This window comes from Hylobates moloch, unplaced genomic scaffold, assembly GCF_009828535.3.
Source record: "Hylobates moloch isolate HMO894 unplaced genomic scaffold, HMol_V3 SCAFFOLD_4, whole genome shotgun sequence".
NCBI lineage: Eukaryota > Metazoa > Chordata > Mammalia > Primates > Hylobatidae > Hylobates > Hylobates moloch.
The window spans coordinates 47,634,875-47,655,864 of record NW_026652279.1 but is presented as its reverse complement, the minus strand read 5'-3'; the positions used below and the strand labels follow the sequence as shown (position 1 = coordinate 47,655,864).

At 41.8% G+C, this 20,990-nt stretch overlaps 1 protein-coding gene across 3 annotated transcripts in view; it reads right to left on the bottom strand.

Moving 5' to 3' along the window:
* Positions 1-13,063: 13,063 nt before the first annotated feature.
* DRD3 (dopamine receptor D3) overlaps positions 13,064-20,990 on the bottom strand; it is a 71,112-nt gene continuing 63,185 nt past the window's right edge. For 2 of the 3 annotated variants that reach the window (XM_032149121.1, XM_032149123.1), the window contains exons 7-8: positions 16,784-17,066; positions 14,132-14,392 (exon numbers count right to left, since the gene is read on the bottom strand). In XM_032149121.1, coding sequence (XP_032005012.1) covers positions 14,196-14,392; positions 16,784-17,066 — 480 coding nt within the window. In that variant the 3' untranslated portion in view covers positions 14,132-14,195. Of the gene's footprint in view, positions 14,393-16,783; positions 17,067-20,990 lie in introns of all 3 variants that reach the window. The other variant, XM_032149124.2, reaches the window with a different exon arrangement.

Genomic DNA, 20,990 nt, shown 5'->3' with positions numbered 1-20,990 from the left:
CTTTCTTTCTTTCTTTCTTTCTTTCTTTCTTTCTTTCTTTCTTTCTTCTTTTTTTTTTTAGAAGGAGTTTCACTCTTGTCACCCAGGCTGGAGTGCAATGGTGCCATCTCGGCTCACTGCAACCTCCGTCTCCCAGGTTCAAGTGATTCTCCTCTGTCAGCCTCCCAAGTAACTGGGATTACAGGCGCCTGCCACCAAGCCCTGATAACTTTTGTATTTTTAGTAGAGATGGGGTTTCACCATGTTGGCCAGGCTGGTATCTAACTCCTGACCTCAGGTGATCTGCCGGCCTTGACCTCCCAAAGTGCTGGGATTACAGGTGTGAACTACAGTGACTGGCCTAATTGACTTTCTTAATCAGGAGAAGATAGCTCTTCTCTTACATGATAGCGACAGAAAAGAATACTCCCTTGCCTAATTTTGATGGTAAATGGATAAGCACAACGACCATGACTGAGAAACAGTGGTGGCGATGGAAGCTATTTGTAGGCCCAACAACACAGGCTCTCACTTGCTAAGGTTGATCTGATTACTGCCACTGCTGAAGATCAGCCTGACAGCAACAGATACCATCACTGAGTCCCCAGTACAGCTCCAGCCCTCAAGACCAACCAGCTTCTTAATGGCAAATTTATTACAATGGGTTCTTTCCACCATGTGATTCCACCCTGTGATTTTGATACGAATTGACACTTATCTTTCCTACTCATACAACTTCAGCTAGACAGTGCCTATGTAGCATTTGATCCTCTGAAACAGGATCCTGCCAAACATTGCACTGGACTAAAGTAACTGCTTATGTTAATGGAAGTATGGCTGTGTGGACATGACAATGTGATCCACAGCTCCTATTACACACCACACCTTTCTGAAGTTTCCAGCTTAATGGAATGTAGAACAGCTTTTTTTTTATTTTTTCATTATTTATTTATTTATTTTTTTTTTTATGATACTTTAAATTCTAGGGTACATGTGCACAACGTGCAGGTTTGTTATATATGTATACATGTGCCATGCTGGTGTGCTGCACACATTAACTCCTCATTTACATTAGGTATATCTCCTAATGCTATCCCTCCCCCCCTACCCCCACCTCACGACAGGCCCCGGTGTGTGATGTTCCCCTTCCTGTGTCCAAATGTTCTCATTGTTCAATTACCACCTTTGAGTGAGAACATGCAGTGTTTGGTTTTTTGTCCTTGGGATAGTTTGCTGAGAATGATGGTTTGCAGCTTCATCCATGTCCCTACAAAGGACATGAACTCATCCTTTTTTATGGCTGCATAGTATTCCATGGTGTATATGTGCCACATTTTCTTAATCCAGTCTATCATTGATGGACATTTGGGTTGGTTCCAAGTCTTTGCTATTGTGAATATTGCCACAATAAACATACGTGTGCATGTGTCTTTATAGCAGCATGTTTTATAATCCTTTGGGTATATACCCAGTAATGGGATGGCTGGGTCAAATGATATTTCTAGTTCTAGATCCTTGAGGAATCACCACACTGTCTTCCACAATGGTTGAATTAGTTTACAGTCCCACCAACAGTGTAAAAGTGTTCCTATTTCTCCACATCCTCTCCAGCACCTGTTGTTTCCTGACTTTTTAATGATGGCCATTCTAACTGGTGTGAGATGGTATCTCATTATGGTTTTGATTTGCATTTCTCTGATGGCCAGTGATGATGAGCAGTTTTTAATGTGTCTGTTGGCTGCATAAATGTCTTCTTTTGAGAAGTGTCAGAACAGCTTTTTAAATGCACAACTGAGGCATCAGCTTGGAGATCATACTTTCTGATGATGAGATACCAGCTTCCAGACAACAGTATACACTCTAAATCAATGATCATTGTATGTGCTGACCTGATCAATAGAATACACGGATCTGGGAAATAAGCTTTCTTGTGTCTTTTCTTATAAAGACACTAATCCTATCAAGTAAGGACTCCACTCTTATGATGACCTCATTTAACCTTAATTACTTCCTTATAGGCCTTAACTCCAAATACAGTCACATTGGGGGTTATGGATTCAACATATGAATTTTGGAAGGCTCTTCTTTTCCCAGAATTGTCTTTGTTGAAAATCAATTTACCATAAATATAAAGAGTTGTTTCTGGACTGTCAATTCTGTTCCATTGGTCTATATGTCTTCTTACTGCAAATACCATACTGTTGATATCTGCGCTTTATAGTTAGTTTTGAAATCAAGGATTAAACATTCTCCAACTCCTTTCTTCCCACTCATGGAAAACCACCGATCTCTTTTCTGTCTCTACAGATTTACCTATTCTAGGTACTTTTCTTTTTAAACAGTGTCTTTTGGCTATTCTAGGTCTTTTGTACTTCTATGTAAATTTTACAATCTGCTTGTCAGTTCATGATAAAAGAGGCTGGTGGAATTTTGAAAGGGACTGTGTTGTCTATATATCAATTTGTAGAAAGTTGCCATCTTAACATATTGAGTTTTCAAATCTCAGAACATAGAATGTTAGAGGTCCCTGTTCTTTTTTAATTTTAAATTTCTTTTCATAATTTAAACATTTTTTCTATTGAGGTAAAATTCACATAGATAAAATTAACTATTTTAAAGTGAACAATTAAGTGGCATTTATTACGTTCACAATATCGTACAACAACTACCTCTATCTAGTTCCAAAATATTTTCATCACCACAAAAGAAAAGTGTGTACCCATCAAACAGTTACTCCTCTTTCCTTTTTCTCCCATCCTCGGACACCACAGTCTTCTTTCTGTCTCTATGGATTTACCTGTTACTCTGAATATTTCATATAAATGAAGTCATACAACATGTGACCTTTGTGTCTGACTTCTTTCATTAGCACAGTGAGTGTCTTCAAGGTTCATTCACATTGTAGCATGTATCAACTTTATTCCTTTTGATGACCAAATGATATCCCATTATATGAATATACCACAATTTGTTTATTCATTGATGAATATTTGAATTCTTTCTACCTTTTGGCTATTGTGAATAGTGCTTCTATGAATATTTGTGTACAAGTACTCATTTGAATACTTGTTTTTAATTATTTGTGGTATATAACTAGAAATGGAATTGCTGGGTCATATAGTAATGCTATGTTTAACCTTTTGAGGTAAAGGTCCTTGTTCCCATATGTCCTCTAGGGCATAAAAATCCCATTAAGCTCTATGTTATGGTTTCCACCTAGTCATTTGGAGCTCCTCATGCCAGGAGACAAACAACCAAGTGATGGAGCATCATGGAAATGATAATTAAATCTTGATCTTCAGGAGAAGGTAGGAATGTTGTACCGTGGGAACATGGAAGAATGCATTTCGTACTTGGGTGATTCACTGAGGTGTCTCTTTACATCTCTTTGCCTAATTTTGATGGTAAATGGATAAAATGCAGCAACCATAACTTGAGAAAGTCACCATGTCTCTCAGAGTCACTCCACCACTGTGATGGCTAATTTTAGTTATCAGCTAGACTGAATTAAGGGATACCTAGATAGCTGGTAAAGTATTATTTCTGGTATGTCTGTGAAGGAATTTTTGGAAGAGATTGGCATTTGAATCAGTAGTAAGAAAGATTCCTTTTTACCCAGTGTGGACAGGAACCAGCCAATCAACTGGGGATCCAGATAGAACAAAAAGGCAGAAGAAAGGTGAATTTGCTTGCTTTCTTTTCTGGAGCTGGGACACGCATATTCTCCTGTCCTTGGACATCAGAACTCCAGGTTCTCTGACCTTCAAACTATGGGATTGCAAACGTGGTTTCCTAGGTTCTCAGGCCTTGGGCCTTAGGCCCAGAGTTATACCATCAGCTCTCGTGGTTCTCAGGCCTTTGAACTTGGACTGAGGTAAGCTACCAGATTCTCTGGATTTACAGTTTACAAATGATGTATTGTGGGACGTCTTAGCCTCCATAATTGTGTGAATCGATTTCCACTGTAAATCCCCTCTCATGTATCTATATCTACACATATCCTATTGGTTCTGTTTCTCTGGAAAACCCTGACTAATACAACCACCTAGACCAGTAGAGTGCAAGTCAATAGTGAGGAGAATCTGGAATAGATCGTAGGAAAGGGTGATGATGAGAATTACCAGCTGCTGTGACAGAGCCTACAGTTTGTCCCACTAACCTTCCCCAGGAAGAGATACCAGCTAGATTCCTGATAAAGCTGTTTCTAGCATTTATTATTTGAAGAAACTAGAGCCAAGTGGCATATAGTGTAGACTACAGTGGATGCTGTGATGTGCTACCAAGATCTTACTGAGGAATTTGTTCCCCCAGTTGTTGGGAGTGTTGACAGCCAAACGCTTTCAATTGAAGAGAGCTTCTTTGTCTAAGCACGCCTTCTGCCAGAGGCAGCCCCCATTTAATAACTGTCTGGGGCCATAAATACCCCACCCTCTACAGAGCTCCCTGTGGGATTGTCTGAGTTCTCTGTGTGACTGCATTATAGGACAACTCTTTCCTGTACTGGAATCTACTTCCTTCACTCTCCTATAGGTGTTGATCCCTAAGGCATACCTCATTAAACTTATCCATTCTGCATGCAAATCTCCTTCCTTCTCAGAGTTTCGATGAGCCCCAAAAAGTCAATGCAATTTGAGTTGGGTCATTAAAAATTGAATATTCTAATCATGGGAAATAATGAGTTCATGGCACTCTGAACTGGTTACACAATATTTAGAGGATTGTGTCCTATTTGGGGTCTATTATTATTATTATTATTATTATTTTTTGAGACGGAGTCTTGCTCTGTCACCCTGGCTGGAGTGCAGTGGCGCTATCTCGGCTCACTGCCAGCTCCGCCTCCCAGGTTCATGCCATTCTCCTGCCTCAGCCTCCCAAGTAGCTGGGACTACAGGCACCCACCACCATGCCCAGCTAATTTTTTGTATTTTTAGTAGAGACGGGGCTTCACCATGTTAGCCAGGATGGTCTCGATCTCCTGAACTCATGATCTACCCACCTCAGCTTCCCAAAGTGCTGGGATTACAGGCATAAGCCACCGCGCCTGGCCTGGGGTCTAGTATTTTAAGACAAACTAATAACATGGCTACATCCAAAGAAAAGCAACCAAGATGGATAGTGTAAGAAAATATTACGTGAAGTAGAGGTAAAGCAATGGAAGCTTTGGAGAACTGTTTTAATCCCACAAATACTGCAATGGGGAGGAAAGAATAGAGATTTCTGTGCTAGAGGAGAGAATAGGAACCAAAAGGTGGATTTTATAAGGCAGCAGATTTTGGTTTAATGAAGAGAGGAATTTCCTAAAGGATGACCTGTCATGTGTCTTAGGAAGAAGTGAGCCAGCTTCTTAATACAGCTAGATGATCATGGATCAGAGATGTTCTAGAGAGAATTTCTGCAATTACTAGCAGACCGGGCTCAAGTCTCTTCCAACTCTCAAATCCAATGATTGTAGGTTGTGATAAATTACAGGCTTCTTGAAAGTCTTTCATATGGAGTCTTATGGAATCTGTCCAAGCATAATACAAGACTCAATTATATCAGTTTTTCTTAAAGAGAAAAAATACCCCCATCACCATTAGTCAGTCTGGACTGGTGCTGCATGAAATAGGATAAATACATGATTTTCCTTTTTCACTTTCCCCACCTCCAATGAGTTTGCTATTAAATTCCTTTTTTAAGACCCAGAGAAGCAACAGATTGTCTTTGTACAGGTTTACTTTTTATTAGTAAACATATTTACAGGTTTTTAGGGCTCAGAAGATAATTCATGTCCTTCTAGAATTATCTTTAGCCTGTCTTATCATAGCCTTAGGAATCCAGACTTGCCATATTTACTGATAAGAAAGTTGAGCTTTAGTAAGTTTACAGACTTGACCCAGGCCATAAAAGAGACTACCTGCCAATGCTGGAAGCTGACATCTTGTATTCTGAATGAAACAGCCTTTGCACATTTCCCCTAGTCATCCAAATTCCAAGTTCTCTTGCCTGTCATACCACCCTCACTATATTTTATGGGTTGAATTCTATCTGCCAAAAAGTTGCAGAGGTCCTAATGCCCGGTCTTTGATCCTGTGTTGAAATAGGGACTTTGCAGATGTAATCAAGTTAAGGTAAGGTCATATTGGATTAGGGTAGACCCTTGTGATTAGCCTCCAGAACGGTGAGAGAATAAGTTTCTGTTGTTTTAAGCCACCCAGTTTGTGGCACTTTGTTATGGCAACCCTAGGAAACGAATACACCATATCCAAGGCATTGCACCCAGGCAGGAAGAGATGGAGTAAGAGGAAGGGGTATCAGGCTCAGATTTCACAAGGGACAAAGACAGGAAGTCTTGAAGAATAGATGTGTTCTGCTCCTCATTTTCTGGCCAGAAAAGGAACAGAGTACCCAGGTTAGCCTTTAGCAAGCAAGTATCTGCCACCATCAGCCTGGGTATTAGAGCATAACATACTTGTGCACTGGACTGTGTAAGCAGGAGAAGGTGCCCTGTTAGGTACTATCCATTTTTCTAACAATCAGACTACAAAGTCAGCCAAGTATCCTGGGCACGTATAGGGAATAAAAGACAAGAGAAAAATCAGATTTTATGTGAGAGGTTGAAAACACTATGCCAAGTAAATAGGCTCTGGGTGGGCTGTGAACTAGATAGATATGATAAGAGTAGTTGCTTAGGGTGAAAATAATAATAAGAGTACCAATGACAATAATAATCTGTTACATTTGTTAGGGCTTTACAGTTGACAAAACACTTCTGCTATGGTTTGAATGTTTGTGTCACCTCCAAAATTCATGTTGAAACTTAATCTCCAATGCAACAGTATTAAGAGGCGGGACCTTCAGGAAGTGATTAGGCCATGAGGGCTTTGCCTTCATGGGTGGGATTAGCTTCTTATAAAAGGGCTATAGGGATCTACCTGTGCCTTTTGCCCTCTGCCCTTTTACCACATGAGGACACAGAGTTTACCCCCTTAGGAGGACTCAGTAACAAGGTGGCATCTTAAAAGCAGAGACCAGGCCCTCACCAGACACTGAACCTGCCAGCACCTTGATCTTAGATTTCCCAGCCTCCAGAACTGTGAGAAAATAAACTTCCATTATTTATAAATTTCCAAGTCTGTAGTATTTTGTTACAGCAGCAAGAATAGACTAAGACAGCTTTTAATATGTGATTTTTATCTAATCTTCAAATGTTCTAGTAAGGAAGATTGGGCCGTGGCCGGGTGCAGTGGCTCACACCTGTAATCCCAGCACTTTGGGAGGATGAGGCGGGTGGATCACCTGAGAACAGGAGCTCAAGACCAGTCTGACCAACAAGGTGAAACCCCATCTCTACTAAAAATACAAAAAAAAAAAAAAAAAAAAAAAAAAAGGATCGGGCCTTCAGGTCACCATTTTACTAAACTGAAGCTCATGGAGGTTAAACCACTTGTCCAAAGTAACTTGTCTGTGCTAGCACTAGAATGCCAGTCTTTGACTCATTTCTGTTCATTTTCTTTCCCACAGGGTGGTCAGAACCACCCTGGATTCAGCCCAGCTCTCTCTCTGGGACACATGTATCCTCGGAGGCCTATAGCCACCACTCACTCCTCTCAGTGCCCTGCAGACTATACACAAAGCAGGGAGTCAATGCACAATAATGGAGATGGGGTGATTAATCGAGGTGAGGGTGGGTGGAACAAGAGGTCCCAGGTCTTTTGCTTGGCACGAACTCTCTGGTTCTGCCTCTGCCAATGTGTGCTGCAGACAGCTAAGCTGACACTGGCATCACCTGCACTGAGTCTCTGTGTCATGAGGTAGTCATGGAAACTCACTCCTTCCTAAGGTAATGAGGAGACAATTAGGTAGAAAAGAGAAATCGAGTTAATTGCTTGTCATCCCCTCTCTGCTCTCTGTGTATTTATTCAAATTAAGCTTTTTCAGTTTTCTAGTGTCAGCAGATACCAATGATCGGAGCACAGGCCTGGGAGCCAGGACCTCCAGGAAACAGCCAGTTCTGCATGAATCACTTGCCCTTCCTGCCTCTTTGTTTAGTCCTGACCCAAGCATTCAGGAAAACAAATCTCTTTGCCTGACCTCCCTTGGCTTCTGACCCAAAGTCTCTGAACTGACTTAATTTTAACCATTTCTGGCTCCACATCCATTTAGCTAGTCATTCCTCTTCTTTTAGAGAAAAAGGGAGGAATTCAAATTAAATTCTACATTTGTGGAAATCCAATGTAACTCAGAGAGATGTAGTTAAATAAATCAGTGATGGATGTTTTTTTGGTGTGTATTGTCCGCATGGATGGTAGAGGAGGCAAGACCTAGAGGTCATTTGTGAGTAGGGTCCCCATAGGCTTAGCTGCCACTTGAGCAGAGCAGGAAAAGATCCGCCAAGATCACACCCTTTCCTTCCCTGTCCTTTCCCTAGGGTCTCTTCTCTACAGCAAGATGGAATTATTTGAAATTCCTTTCATGGTCCTTGCTTCTACTTATCTTTAGCTCTTCAGAGGTCTGCTCTGTCTAGAACGCCTTTCCTACTTTTTGTTACATCTCAACCCTGACAATACTTGTCCAAGAAGCCTTTTCAAGGCTGAATATGGGGCTTCCAAGTACATGAATTTCAAGAATTAGTGGGTTTCCAAACACCATGAATTCTCTTTTTTATAGACAACAAGGAGTTCATCACTGTACACCTAAATTCTACTGTGGGCTAGAAGCTTCTGGGGGCAGGAACCATGTCTTCTTTTTTTTTTCAAGATGGAGTTTCACTGTTGTTGCCCAGGCTGGAGTACAATGGTGCGAACTTGGCTCACTGCGACCTCCGCCTCCTGGGCTCAAGTGATTCTCCTCTGTCAGCCTCCCGAGTAGCTGGGATTACAGGTGCTTGCCACCACGCTCGGCTAATTTTTGTAATTTTAGTAGAGACGAGGCTTCACCATGTTGGCTAGGCTGGTCTCGAACACCTGGCCTCAGGTGATCCACCCTCCTTGGCCTCCCAAAGTGCTGGGATTACAGGCGTGAGCCACTGCGCCAAGCCAGCCATGTCTTTTTTGATGATGTTTCCCAGTGCTAAGCACAATGCCTGACACATAGAAGGTGATCAATCAATATTTATTGAATAAGTGATTGATTTAGTAAATGAGTAAGGGATGGAGTATTAGAGGATTGTGTCCTGGAAGAAGAAAATACTTACGTAAGGTCTTGAGTTCAATGTTGGTTGTAATCTATGTAGATTTCCATGCTATTTGCATTTTACCCAAATAGTGTGAGCAACTGTGAGACTTCTTTGGGATCCAGAATAGATCTGCCCCAAGAATTCCGCTCTGCTTCATTCAGGCCAACCTCTCTCCTGGGATTTTTGGCCATGCTGGCTCTGAAGGTAGTGAGCTCTGAGAGTAAGTGTGTGGGTTCATATGGGGACTGTAGAGGCAGAGGAGGTAGAATGAGGAGTCTCAGGATGAAGAGGCTGAAGTGCTAGCTTGGAGATTTGTTTGGGATTCCTGTAGGAAGCTCTTCCTGGATCAGAAGAAAATGCTGGGAAAAAGATGTTGTCTAGAATTAGGGATAATAGACACTATCTAGAAAAGGGGTGGCTCGCAGTTTAATGGTGGAGGTGACAATATAACTTTCACTTTGTATCTGCATGAAGTTTACCGTTTTTATAGGGCCCTTAGGAATGCAGCAAAATAGAAAGAGTACAGAACTAGGATTCAGCACATTTGACTGCCAGGCTGTCATTAACCAGCTAGGGGACAACACTTCTGGGCCTCAGTTCCCTTTTCTGTAAATGAAGAAGAGGGCAGACCCAAATACACTTTAAAAACTGTTCCACGATTCTATAAAAATAGATGAGTTTCCCATGCTACCATTTTAGAAACTGGACGTGGCAGGAAAGTAAATTAATGTCTTGGGTTGGGTTCTTAGGAAAGTTTGGGGTGCAAGTGGATGGGGTAGGATGAGGCTGCCCCAGGGATCTTTGTTCCATCTTTTTCTCCCCCCCTCTTTCTCCCTTCCCCTTTACCTCTCTGGTGGGAGGCAATGTGCTGTAGTGGCAAATTGCCTGGACTTGGAAATCAAACAGAGATACATTTTAATCCATGCTCTGCCACTTACTGACTGTGTGTGACCTGGGGCAAATTTCTTAACCTCCCTCTGCTTCAGTTTCCTCATCTATAAAATGGAGTTCATCTTCCTGAAGGCTATCATAAGGGTTGAATATTTGATGTGAAAAAAGGACACAGGAGGTTTGTTATTATTCTCCCTCACAAATATACTAATCCTGATGTTGTTTATGTTTTTTTGTTGTTGTTGTTGTTTTTTTTTTTTTGAGACTGGTCTCACTCTATTGCCCAGGCTGGAGTGATCATGGATCACCATAGCCTTGATCTACTGGGTTCAAACAATACCCTTGCCTCAGCCTCCCAAGTAGCTGGGACCACAGGTGCATGCCGCCACGACCAGCTAACTTTTTATTTTTTTGTATGGATGGCATCTTGCCATCTTGCCCATGCTGGTCTCAAACTCCTAGGCTCAAGCAATCCTCCTGCCTTGGGCTCCCAAAGTGCTCAGATTATAGGCATAAACCACTATGCCCAGCCCATTGTTTATGTTTATGCCTTTAGAACTCTGGTTTTGACGTGGAATTCTATGATTTTTTACTCTACCATCTCATCCATTTTCTGTTTATTTTGCATGGAAAAACCTGGAAATTATCTATTTTTACTTTTGCAGATTTTAATCGTCTCAAGGCTCAGCTTAGCTTACACCATAAACCTGGATGAGCTGGGTGGCACAAGGTACAAGAACTAATGGGCAGACAGAATTTTCCCACCAAGTTACAATATAAACATTATTATAGGCATTTTAAAAATGCTGGCATTGGCTGGGCTTGGTGGCTCATGCCTGTAATCCCAGCACTTTGAGAGGCCAAGGCTGGTGGATCACCTGAGGTCAGGAGTTCGAGACCAGCCTGGCCAACATGATGAAACCCCGTCTCCACTGAAAATACAAAAATTAGTTGGACATGATAGTGGGTGCCTGTAATCCCAGCTACTCGGGAAGCTGAGGCAGGAGAATCGCTTGAACCTAGGAGGCAGAAGTTGCAGTGAGCTGAGATCGTGCCATTGCACTGCAGCCTGAGCAATAAGAGTGAAACTCTGTCTCGAAAAAAAAAAATGATGGCATTAAAAGCATTCACGAATAACAGGTAACAGCTCACTGGGAGTGTATGTATTTCCTTATTATATATTTAAGGGCAAGAGGAATAAAGATGGGGCAAGGAAGGCCTTGGATTCCTTGTAAAGTCCTAGTGCACTTTAAAGTTTTAACAGCAGGCTGGGCACGGTGGCTCACGCCTGTAATCCCAGCACTTTGGGAGGCCGAGGTAAGAGGATCACTTGAGGTCAGGAATTCAAGACCAGTCTGGCCAACATGGTGAAACCCTGTCTCTACCAAAAATATAAAAAATTAGCCAGGTTTGGTGGCACGCACCTCTAATCCCAGCTACTCGGGAGGCTAAGGCGGGAGAGTCGCTAGAACCCGAGAGGCGGAGGTTGCAGTGAGCCGAGATTGTGCCACTACACTCCAGCCTGGGTGACAGAGTGACATCCATCTCAAAATAAATAAATAAATAAATAAATAAAGTTTTAACAGCATTGCCGCAGGTATCTGTCATGGCTACACACTAACAGCTCTTAAAAATAAATTTACTGAAGTTCAGGATATTTCATAAATTATCTATAAATTGTATCTTGATTCTGCAATCAATAAAAATAGCTTCTGTAGGTAAAAGTTAAATAGTGAGAATATTCGAGTTCCTTCTAAATGCAGTTTTGAATAATATTTACAAATTATTTCTGCTATACCTTTAATCTCAGTTGTTGGAGGGGTGATGTTTAGGATCTGCACCAGGACTTTACAAAGACTATCCATGTGATGGCTTTGGACAGCCTCCCCGCCTGGTGCCCTCAGTCCTGAGGTCCTCCGGCAGTCCAGGTGAGTTCCTACCACCCTTAGACAAGTAAATGGGCAAATATAAAAGCAGGAAGTGAGCTCCTTGAGGGCAGGAGCCGTGTTATTCATTGTTGTATATCTAGAACCTGGGGAAGTGGCTGGCACTTTGTAGATACTACTTAGTGAGTCTCAGGGTCTGAGAGTACAGTCACACATTGTTTAACTACAGGGATATGTTCTGAGAAATGCATCATTAGGTGATCTCATTGTTGTGCAAACATCATATAGTGTACTTACATAAACCCAGATCATATGGCCTACTACACAATTCAGGCTATATGGTGTAGTCTATTGCTTCTAGGCTGTAAATCCAGAGAGCATGCAACTGTACTGAATATTGTGGGCAATTATAACACAATGGGAAGTATTTGTATAACTCATGTAGAAAAGATACAGTAAAAATATGATATAAAAGACAAAAAACGGTGAACCTATATAGGACTCTTACCATAAATGGAGCTTGCAGACTGGAAGCTGAGTTCAGCTATTAAGATTGGGTGAGTCAGTGAGTGAGTGGTGAGTGGATGTGAAGGCCTGGGATATTACTGTACACTACTATAGACTTTATCAACATTGTACACCCGGGCTACACTAAATTTATTTAAAAAGTTTTTCTTTCTTCAATAATAAATTAATCTTGGCTTACTGTCCCTTTTTTACCTTATAAACTTAAATTTTTTTTGACTTTTTTACTCTTTTGTAATAACACTTAGCTTAAAACACAAACACACTGGATAGCTGGACAAGAATATTTTCTTTCTTTATATACTTACTCTAAATATTTTAAGTATTTTTAAATTTTTTTTTGCTTTTCAAACTGCTTTGTTAAAAATTAAGACATAATCACACACATTAGCCTAGGCCTAAGCAGGGTCAGGATCATCAGTATCACTGTCTCCCACCTCCACACCTTGTCCCATTAGAAGGTCTTCAAGGGCGACAACACACAGGGAGCTGTCATCTCCTATAACAGTGCATTCTTCTGAAATACCTCCTGAAGGACCTGCCTGAGGCTGTTTTATGATTAACTTTTTTAAAAAAAAAGTAGAAGTATACTCTAAAATAATGGTGAAAAGTTTAGTATAGTAAATACATAAACCAGTAACATAGTCATTTATTATCAATATTATTATGTACTATACACAATTTTATACTTTTACACGACTGCCAGCATCATTTTGTTTACACCAGCATCACCACAAACATGTAAATAATGCGTTGAGCTATGACGTTGCAACAGCTATGACATCATTAAGTGATAGAAATTCTTCAGCTCCATTATTATCTTATGAGACCACCGTTGTATGTGTGGTCCACTGTTGCCCAAAATGTCATGATGTGGTCCACTATACTGGGTCCCTGTTAAGCAGAAATGGAGATGGCCTGGGTAGGAAAATTTGGTAGTGTAATGAAAAGCATATCTAAGGCATGTTCTGAACCATAAGTTTCAACAGTGAAACTACAATGGGATGTGTCATTCCATCTTCAGAAAATATCCCCATGTTGAATGATTCTGGAAGTTGAGGCTCTGAGATTTCCTCTAGAGAGTAAAGGAATGGAATCAAAACGCCTTCTTAGCTAAAGCTAAAATACAAGGGTAGCAAAGTTTGAAATGAAGCCCCCATCCCAATGTGGGACAGTGTTTCTCTTGGTGTGAGAAATTCACCTCACCAAATTAGCCCATCAGATTCTACAGAGAGGTAGAAGCACTGGCCTTGCCATTCATATTTCCAGATACAGTGAAGGAAAGAAATGACCAAGAGGAATGGGCCCATGAAAGTACAAGGTTAGCCTGACAGTTAATTAGAGGTTTGAAGGAAGACAGACTGGCTGTTCTAGAAGGTGGTTTACTGGCTGATTTCAAGGACCCCTGCAAGTTGAGAATGATGAGATCTGTTCATTTTTCCTTCAGTGTAATGAATCATGCCTCCGATGACAATTTTGTGTGAGTCATGTTTTACCAGCTTCTTTCTGAATTATTGCTTATCACTCAGGAGCTCCCCAGTCATTTGAAGATTGTCAGAATGAAGTCAGATTTTAGCTGGGGAGGTAGAATATTCTGTTTTGGAGGACACATTTGGTTATGCCTGACAAGCAGGGACATCCTGGCTCCAGGAATCTTCTTGCTACTGCTTGCCGGAGGACGCTGCACAGTCTTTCTGAGTGGGCCAACAGCCTGGCATCTAGAAATGGGTACAAAGAGTGTTCCCTCTTCTGCTCCCTCAGCAAGACAGGATCTTGAGGAATGCTTTCCGGAACTCGATATTGAAGGTGGTATAGATCACGGGGTTGAGGGCGCTATTCACGTAGCCCAGCCATGTTGTGGCACTGTAAAGCTCTGGGGACACGTGGCATGTTTGGCAGTGGGTATTGAGAACATGGGTCAAGAAGAAGGGCAGCCAGCAGACAATGAAGGCCCCTAAGTTGCCAAAGAAGAGAGAAACTGGGTAAGGGATTTGCTTACTCCTTTTGTTATAACATGAGAATGACTCACGGTTGTCTACTTTATGCCAGCCACTAAGCTGGAAGTTTTGCATACCCACTTACTTTTTTTTATAACAACCCTAGGCCAGGTGTGGTGGCTCATGCTTGTAATCTCAGCACTTTGGGAGGCCGAGGCAGGTGGATCACCTGAGGTCAGGAGTACAAGACCAGTCTCGGCAACACGGTGAAACCCTGTGTCTACTAAAAATACAAAAATTAGCCGGGCATGGTGGTGCGTGCCTGTAATCCCAGCTACTCAGGAGGCTGAGGCAGGAGAATTGCTTGAGCCCGGGAGGCAGAGGTTGCGGTGAGCCAAGATTGCGCCATTGCACTCCGGCCTGGGTGACAGAGTAAGACTCCATCTCAAAAAAACAAAACAAAACAAAACAAAAAAAACCCAACCCTATGAAATAGGTGTGATTAGCCAAATTTGTTTAGGTGAGAAAACTGCATGCTAATGTCTTTCGTTCACTTTGGCCTTTGTTACTAAATCAGTTTTCTAGTTTGGTCTCTAGGTAGTGCTTTACTAATCTTTTCTTTTTCTTTTTTAATTCAATTCAGACGTTTATTTAATGCCTACCTATGCAAAACATGATCCTGGGCACTGATAGGTATGAAGACCTTAAAGATGTGACTGACATAGTTCCTGCTGTTGAGGAGATTATATCTGGGAGTTCTAGTAAACTCCCTGATACAGGAGAGAGTTGGGGTTTGTCAGTGACACTGAACAGGATGAACTGCCTTCACTAACTCTATAGTGTACCTGTGATTTATTCATTTTTAATTTCTTTATTTAAATAAAGTTCAGGCTGGGCACAGTGGCTCACACCTGTAATCCCAGCACTTTGGGAGGCCAAGGTGGGTGGATCACCTGAGGTCAGGAGTTCAAGACCAGCCTGACCAACATGGTGAAACCCTGTCTTTACCAAAAATACAAAAATTAGCCGGGCGTGGTAGCGCATGCCTGTAATCCCAGCTACTTGGGAGGCTGAGGCAGGAGAATCGCTTGAACCCGGGAGGCAGAGGTTGTAGTGAGCCAAGATCGTGCCATTGCACTCCAGCCTGGGTGACAGAGTAAGACTCTGTCTCAAAATAAATAAATAAATAAACACATTTCATATTTTCTGATTATAAAAACTACCCCTGATTCTGGCAGGGTGTGATGGCTCATGTCTATAATGCCAGTGCTTTGGGAGGCTGAGATGGGAGGATTGCTTGATGCCGTGAGTTTGAGACCAGCCTGGGCAATGTAATGAGACCCTGTCACTACAAAAAAACAAATAAAAATTAAAAAATGAGCTGGTCATGGGGGCATATGCCTATAGTTCTAGCTACTTGGGAGGCTTGGGCAGGAGGATTGCTTGAGCCCAGGAGTTCAAGACTGTAGTGAGCTATGATTGTGCCACTGCACTCCAGCCTAGGCAACAGAGTCAGACCATGTCTTAAAAAAACAAAAAATCTTGATTGTATGCATTATGGAAAGCTTGGTAAATACAGAGAAGTAGGAAAAAAGGAATAAGCACCCATCACTCAAAGACAATCACTTCTGATATCTTGGTGAATTTCTTTCCAGTCTTTTTTACTCTGTATTTAAAATAATCTAGATTTTTTTTTTTTTTTTTGAGACGGAGTCTTGCTCTGACACCCAGGCTGGAGTGCAGTGGCACGATCTCGGCTTACTGCAAGCTCCACCTCCCAGGTTCAGGCCATTCTCCTGCCTCAGCCTCCCGAGTAGCTGGGACTACAGGCACCCACCACCATGCCCGGCTAATTTTTTGTATTGTTAGTAGAAACGGGGTTTCACCGTGTTAGCCAGGATGGTCTTGATCTACTGACCTTGTGATCCACCTGCCTCGGCCTCCCAAAGTGCTGGAATTATAGGCGTGAGCCATCGTGCCTGGCCTAAAGTAATCTAGATTTTATCATACCATATCACAATAGTGTTTTGCATTCTTATTTTTATCACTTAATATTTTTAAATAACCAAGCATTTATTAAATATCCAATATGTACCAGACAGTTTTATTGAATCATTATCTTACTTATTGTTTGATTTATGTGTTATAGCTCCATATAATGGACAGCAAAATACAGCTCAGTTAAGTGGCTTGTTCAGCTTCATAAATTTCAGCCTAGGTCTTTTGAATTTCCACCAGAGTTAGCATTTATACACAAACACTTTTCAATTATATTGTGAACATTTGATAAGTATTACTGCCATTGAATTTCCGATTTCTCTCAAATGTGGCTACCTTAGCATCTTCTACCAGCTCCACTTAACACAACCTAACCCAACCCAACCCAGCTCAAGCCAACCCAAACTTACCAAGCACAATGGCCACCATCTGGGTTGCCTTCTTCTCCCGAAGTGGCACTCCCCGAGGTTGCAGGGGCCCCAGCTTCAAAGATGTCGATAATCTGCCATTGCTGAGTTTTCGAACTTCTAAGCTGAGCTTGGGCGCTATGGTGGGACTCAGGGAATTCCAAGTCTTCTCCTCTCTTTTCAACTCTCCTCCTCTTTCTTGGAAGCCTGGTCCACCCAAGGCAGTGTCTTGGCAGATGCTGTAGTAACGCTTCAGCTCCAGATGTGCCCGGTCAGGAGAGAGGGTCTGCAGGTGTGACAAGAGGGAATCTTGACATTTCTGGGGATATTGTTTATCTTCTGAACGTTCCTGAAAGGGCCAGAGAATTCAAAGAGGGAAGAGGGTAACACAGTTGTGGGAAACCTACAAAGGGAACATCTGAGGGAGTGGTGGGACCATGAGAAGTTAAGGGAAATGAAATTTGCTTTAGACTTTACAACTAAAAAGCACCCACTGTATCATCAGAGTGAACAGGCAGCCTACAGAATGGGAGAAAATTTTTGCAACCTCTCCATCTGACAAAGGTCTAATATCCAGAATCTACAAGAAACTTAAACAAATTTAGCCGGGCGCGGTGGCTCACGCTTGTAATCCCAGCACTTTGGGAGGCCGAGGCGGGCGGATCACGAGGTCAGGAGATCGAGACCATGGTGAAACCCCGTCTCTACTAAAAATACAAAAAATTAGCCGGGCGAGGTGGCGGGCGCCTGTAGTCCCAGCTACTTGGAGAGGCTGAGGCAGGAGAATGGCGTGAACCCGGGAGGCGGAGCTTGCAGTGAGCCGAGATCGCGCCACTGCACTCCAGCCTGGGTGACAGAGCGAGACTCCGTCTCAAAAAAAAAAAAAAAAAAAAAATTTAAAAGAAAATAAACAACCCCATTAAAAAGTGGGCAAAGGATATGAATAGACACTTTTCAAAAGAAGACATTTATGCAGCCAACAAACATATGAAAAAAGCTTGTCATCACTGGTCATTAGAGAAATCAATCAAAACGACAATGAGATACCATCTCAGGCCAGTTAGAATGGCGATCATTAAAAAGTCTGGAAAACAACAGATGTTGGTGAGGATGAGGAGAATAGGCACACTTTTACACTGTTGGTGGGAGTGTAAATTAGTTCCACCATTGTGGAAGACAGTGTGGCGATTCCTCACGGATCTAGAACCAGTAATACCATTTGACCCAGCAATCCCATTACTGGGTATGTATCCGAAAGATTATAAATCATTGTACTGTAAAGACACATGCACATGTATGTTTATTGCAGCAATATTTACAATAGCAAAGACTTGGAACCAACCGAAATGTCCATCAATGATAGACTGTATAAAGAAAATGTGGCACATATACACTATAGAATACTATGCAGCCATGAAAAAGAATGAGTTCATGTCCTTTGTAGGCACATGGATGGAGCTGGAAACCATCATCCTCAGCAAACTAACACAGGAAGAGAAAACCAAACACCACATATTCTCACTCATAAGTGGGAGCTGAATGGTGAGAACACATGGACAAAGGGAGGGGAACATCACACACCAGGGCCTGTCAAGGGATGGGGGGCAAGGGGAGAAGAGCATTAGGACAAATACCTAATCCATGCAGAGCTTAAAACCTAGATGATAGGTTGGTAGATTCAGCAAACCACAATGGCACATGTATACCTATGTAACTAACCTGCATGTTCAGCACACGTACCCCAGAACTTAAAGTAAAAAAAAAAAAAGCAGCACCCACCACATATAGAACATTTGATAATCACAACGACCCCTTGAGCAGGGTAGCATAGAATTGTAGTCTGGCCTTTTTGAGTTAGAATGACCTGGTGATACAGAGAAACACATTAAGTGACACCACTATGACATAAGCCCCGAAATGTGGAGTGTGGGAAACTCCACAAGACAAATGACTCAGTTTCTTCAACAAATAAATTTTAACAACAATGATAATACTTACCAGTTGCAAAATATGTGCCTTATTTGAATTTTGATTCAAACAAACCAACTGTAAAATAATTTACAAGACAATTGGGGAAATTTGAACATCAATTGGACATTTAATGATATTAGAAAACTATTATTAATTTTTTAGTGTGATGTGGTATTGTGGTTATGTGTCTTATAAAACAGTCTGTATTCTTTTTTTTTTTTTGAGACAGACTTTCACTCTTGTTGCCTAGGCTGGAGTGCAGTGGTGTGATCTCGGTTCATTGCAACTTCTGCCTCCCGGGTTCAAGAGATTCTCCTGCCTCAGCCTCCCAAGTAGCTGGGATTACAGGCATGTGCCACCACGCCTGGCTAATTTTGTAGTTTTAGTAGAGATGGGTTTCTCCACGTTGGTCAGGCTGGTCGCAAACTCCTGACCTCATGTGATCTGCCCACCTTGGCCTCCCGAAGTGCTGGGATTACAGGCGTGAGCCACCGTGCCTGGCCAACAGTCTGTATTCTTTAGAGGATCTTGCAGAAATATTTTGGGTTGAAATAGTATGGTGTTTAGGATTTGCTTCACAGCAATCCAGTGGGGATGTGTGAACGTAGGTGGGATTGTAGATGAAATAAGATTGACCACTAATTGATCATGACTGAGGCTGCCTGATGGCTACTGGGGGGTTGTTATATTTGTCTACTTTTTTATTTTTGAAAACTTCCATAATAGAAATTAAAAAAAAAAAGAAAACCCAGGATTTTCTTCTCAGCTTTCTTACTTAGTAGATGTACCTTTAGGCAAGTTAATTTAACATCTCTGAGCTTCGTTTGTAAAACAGAAAAGAAATAGGGAAAAATGGGTTTGGGATGAGTAGCCTCTGAGAATGGAAAACTGAAATATGTTAACTTTTCTGGTATGGAGGGGGAGATGTGTGTGTGCCCAACTTGAACTTCTTTTCATGCTTGAAGAATCAGACCATTGTGTCCGTCTTGAACAGGAGGCAGAACTCAACTCCTCAACTCCCATTACTGATGCCATAAAAGCCAGATATTCACTTCATACCTCCGTTCTCATGCAGCTAGAGCTCAGGCACATGCACCAAGCCCAGTCAATTGCAGATTCACACCTGAGACTTTGAACTGGAACTTGTGAAGCAAGGAGACTTCAGAACTCCTCTAGTAGTGGTGGCATTCAATGTCCAGTGTGTTAGGTTTTCTAACCAGATTATTTCTTAGGCATGAATAGCATCTTTCTGAGCTGTTCTTCAGCTTTCTCATTGAGCCTGTGAGCCACCTGACAGCTTTCCAGTAAATTTGTTTTCTACGTAAGTTAATCAGTGTCAGCAACCAAAATCCCTCACTTTGGTTTCCTTAGTTCCAGGAAGCAGTCTTCTAGATACACAGAACTGGCACATTGTACATACTCTGAATGAATGAATGAATGCAAGGTGTCTTCAAGACGATTTAGTGTTATTTATTTATTTATTTATTATTTTTAGTAGAAATGAGGTCTTGCTATGTTGGCCAGGCTGGTCTCGAATTCCTGGGCTCAAGTGATCCTCCTGTCTTGGCCTCCAAAAGTGTTGGGATTACAGGTGTCAGTTAACATGCCCAGCCAATTTAAGTTTTTAAAATATTTATTTATTTATTTATTCTTTGAGACAAAGTCTCACTCTGTCACCAGGCTGGAGTGAAGTGGCATGATCTCGGCTCATTGCAACCTCTGCCTCCCAGGTTCAAGCGATTTTCCTGCCTCAGCCTCCTGAGTAGCTGGGATTACGGGCACCCACCACCACACCTGGCTAATTTTTGTATTTTTAGTAGTGATGGGGTTTCACTATTTTGGCCAGGCTGGTCTCGAACTCCTGACCCCAAGTGATCCACCCACCTCAGCCTCCCAAAGTGCTGGGATTACAAGCATGAGCCACCGCGCCTGGCCTAGAGTTTTTTTTTTAAATGGTGCTCCACAGAGGTATTCTTAGGAATTTTAGAATAATATACATTTTTTTCTTGAAGATTTTAAAAATTCATATATAATAATTTTACATATTTGTGGGGCAAATGCAATATTTTGATACATGCATACAATGTGTAATGATCAAATCAGGCTAGTCATCACTTCAAACAATTATCATTTCTTTGTGTTGGGAGCATTTCAAATCTTTTCTTCTAGGTATTCTGAAATATACAAAAACTGCTGTTAAGCGTAGTCACCCTACTGTGCTATTAGACACTAGAACTTG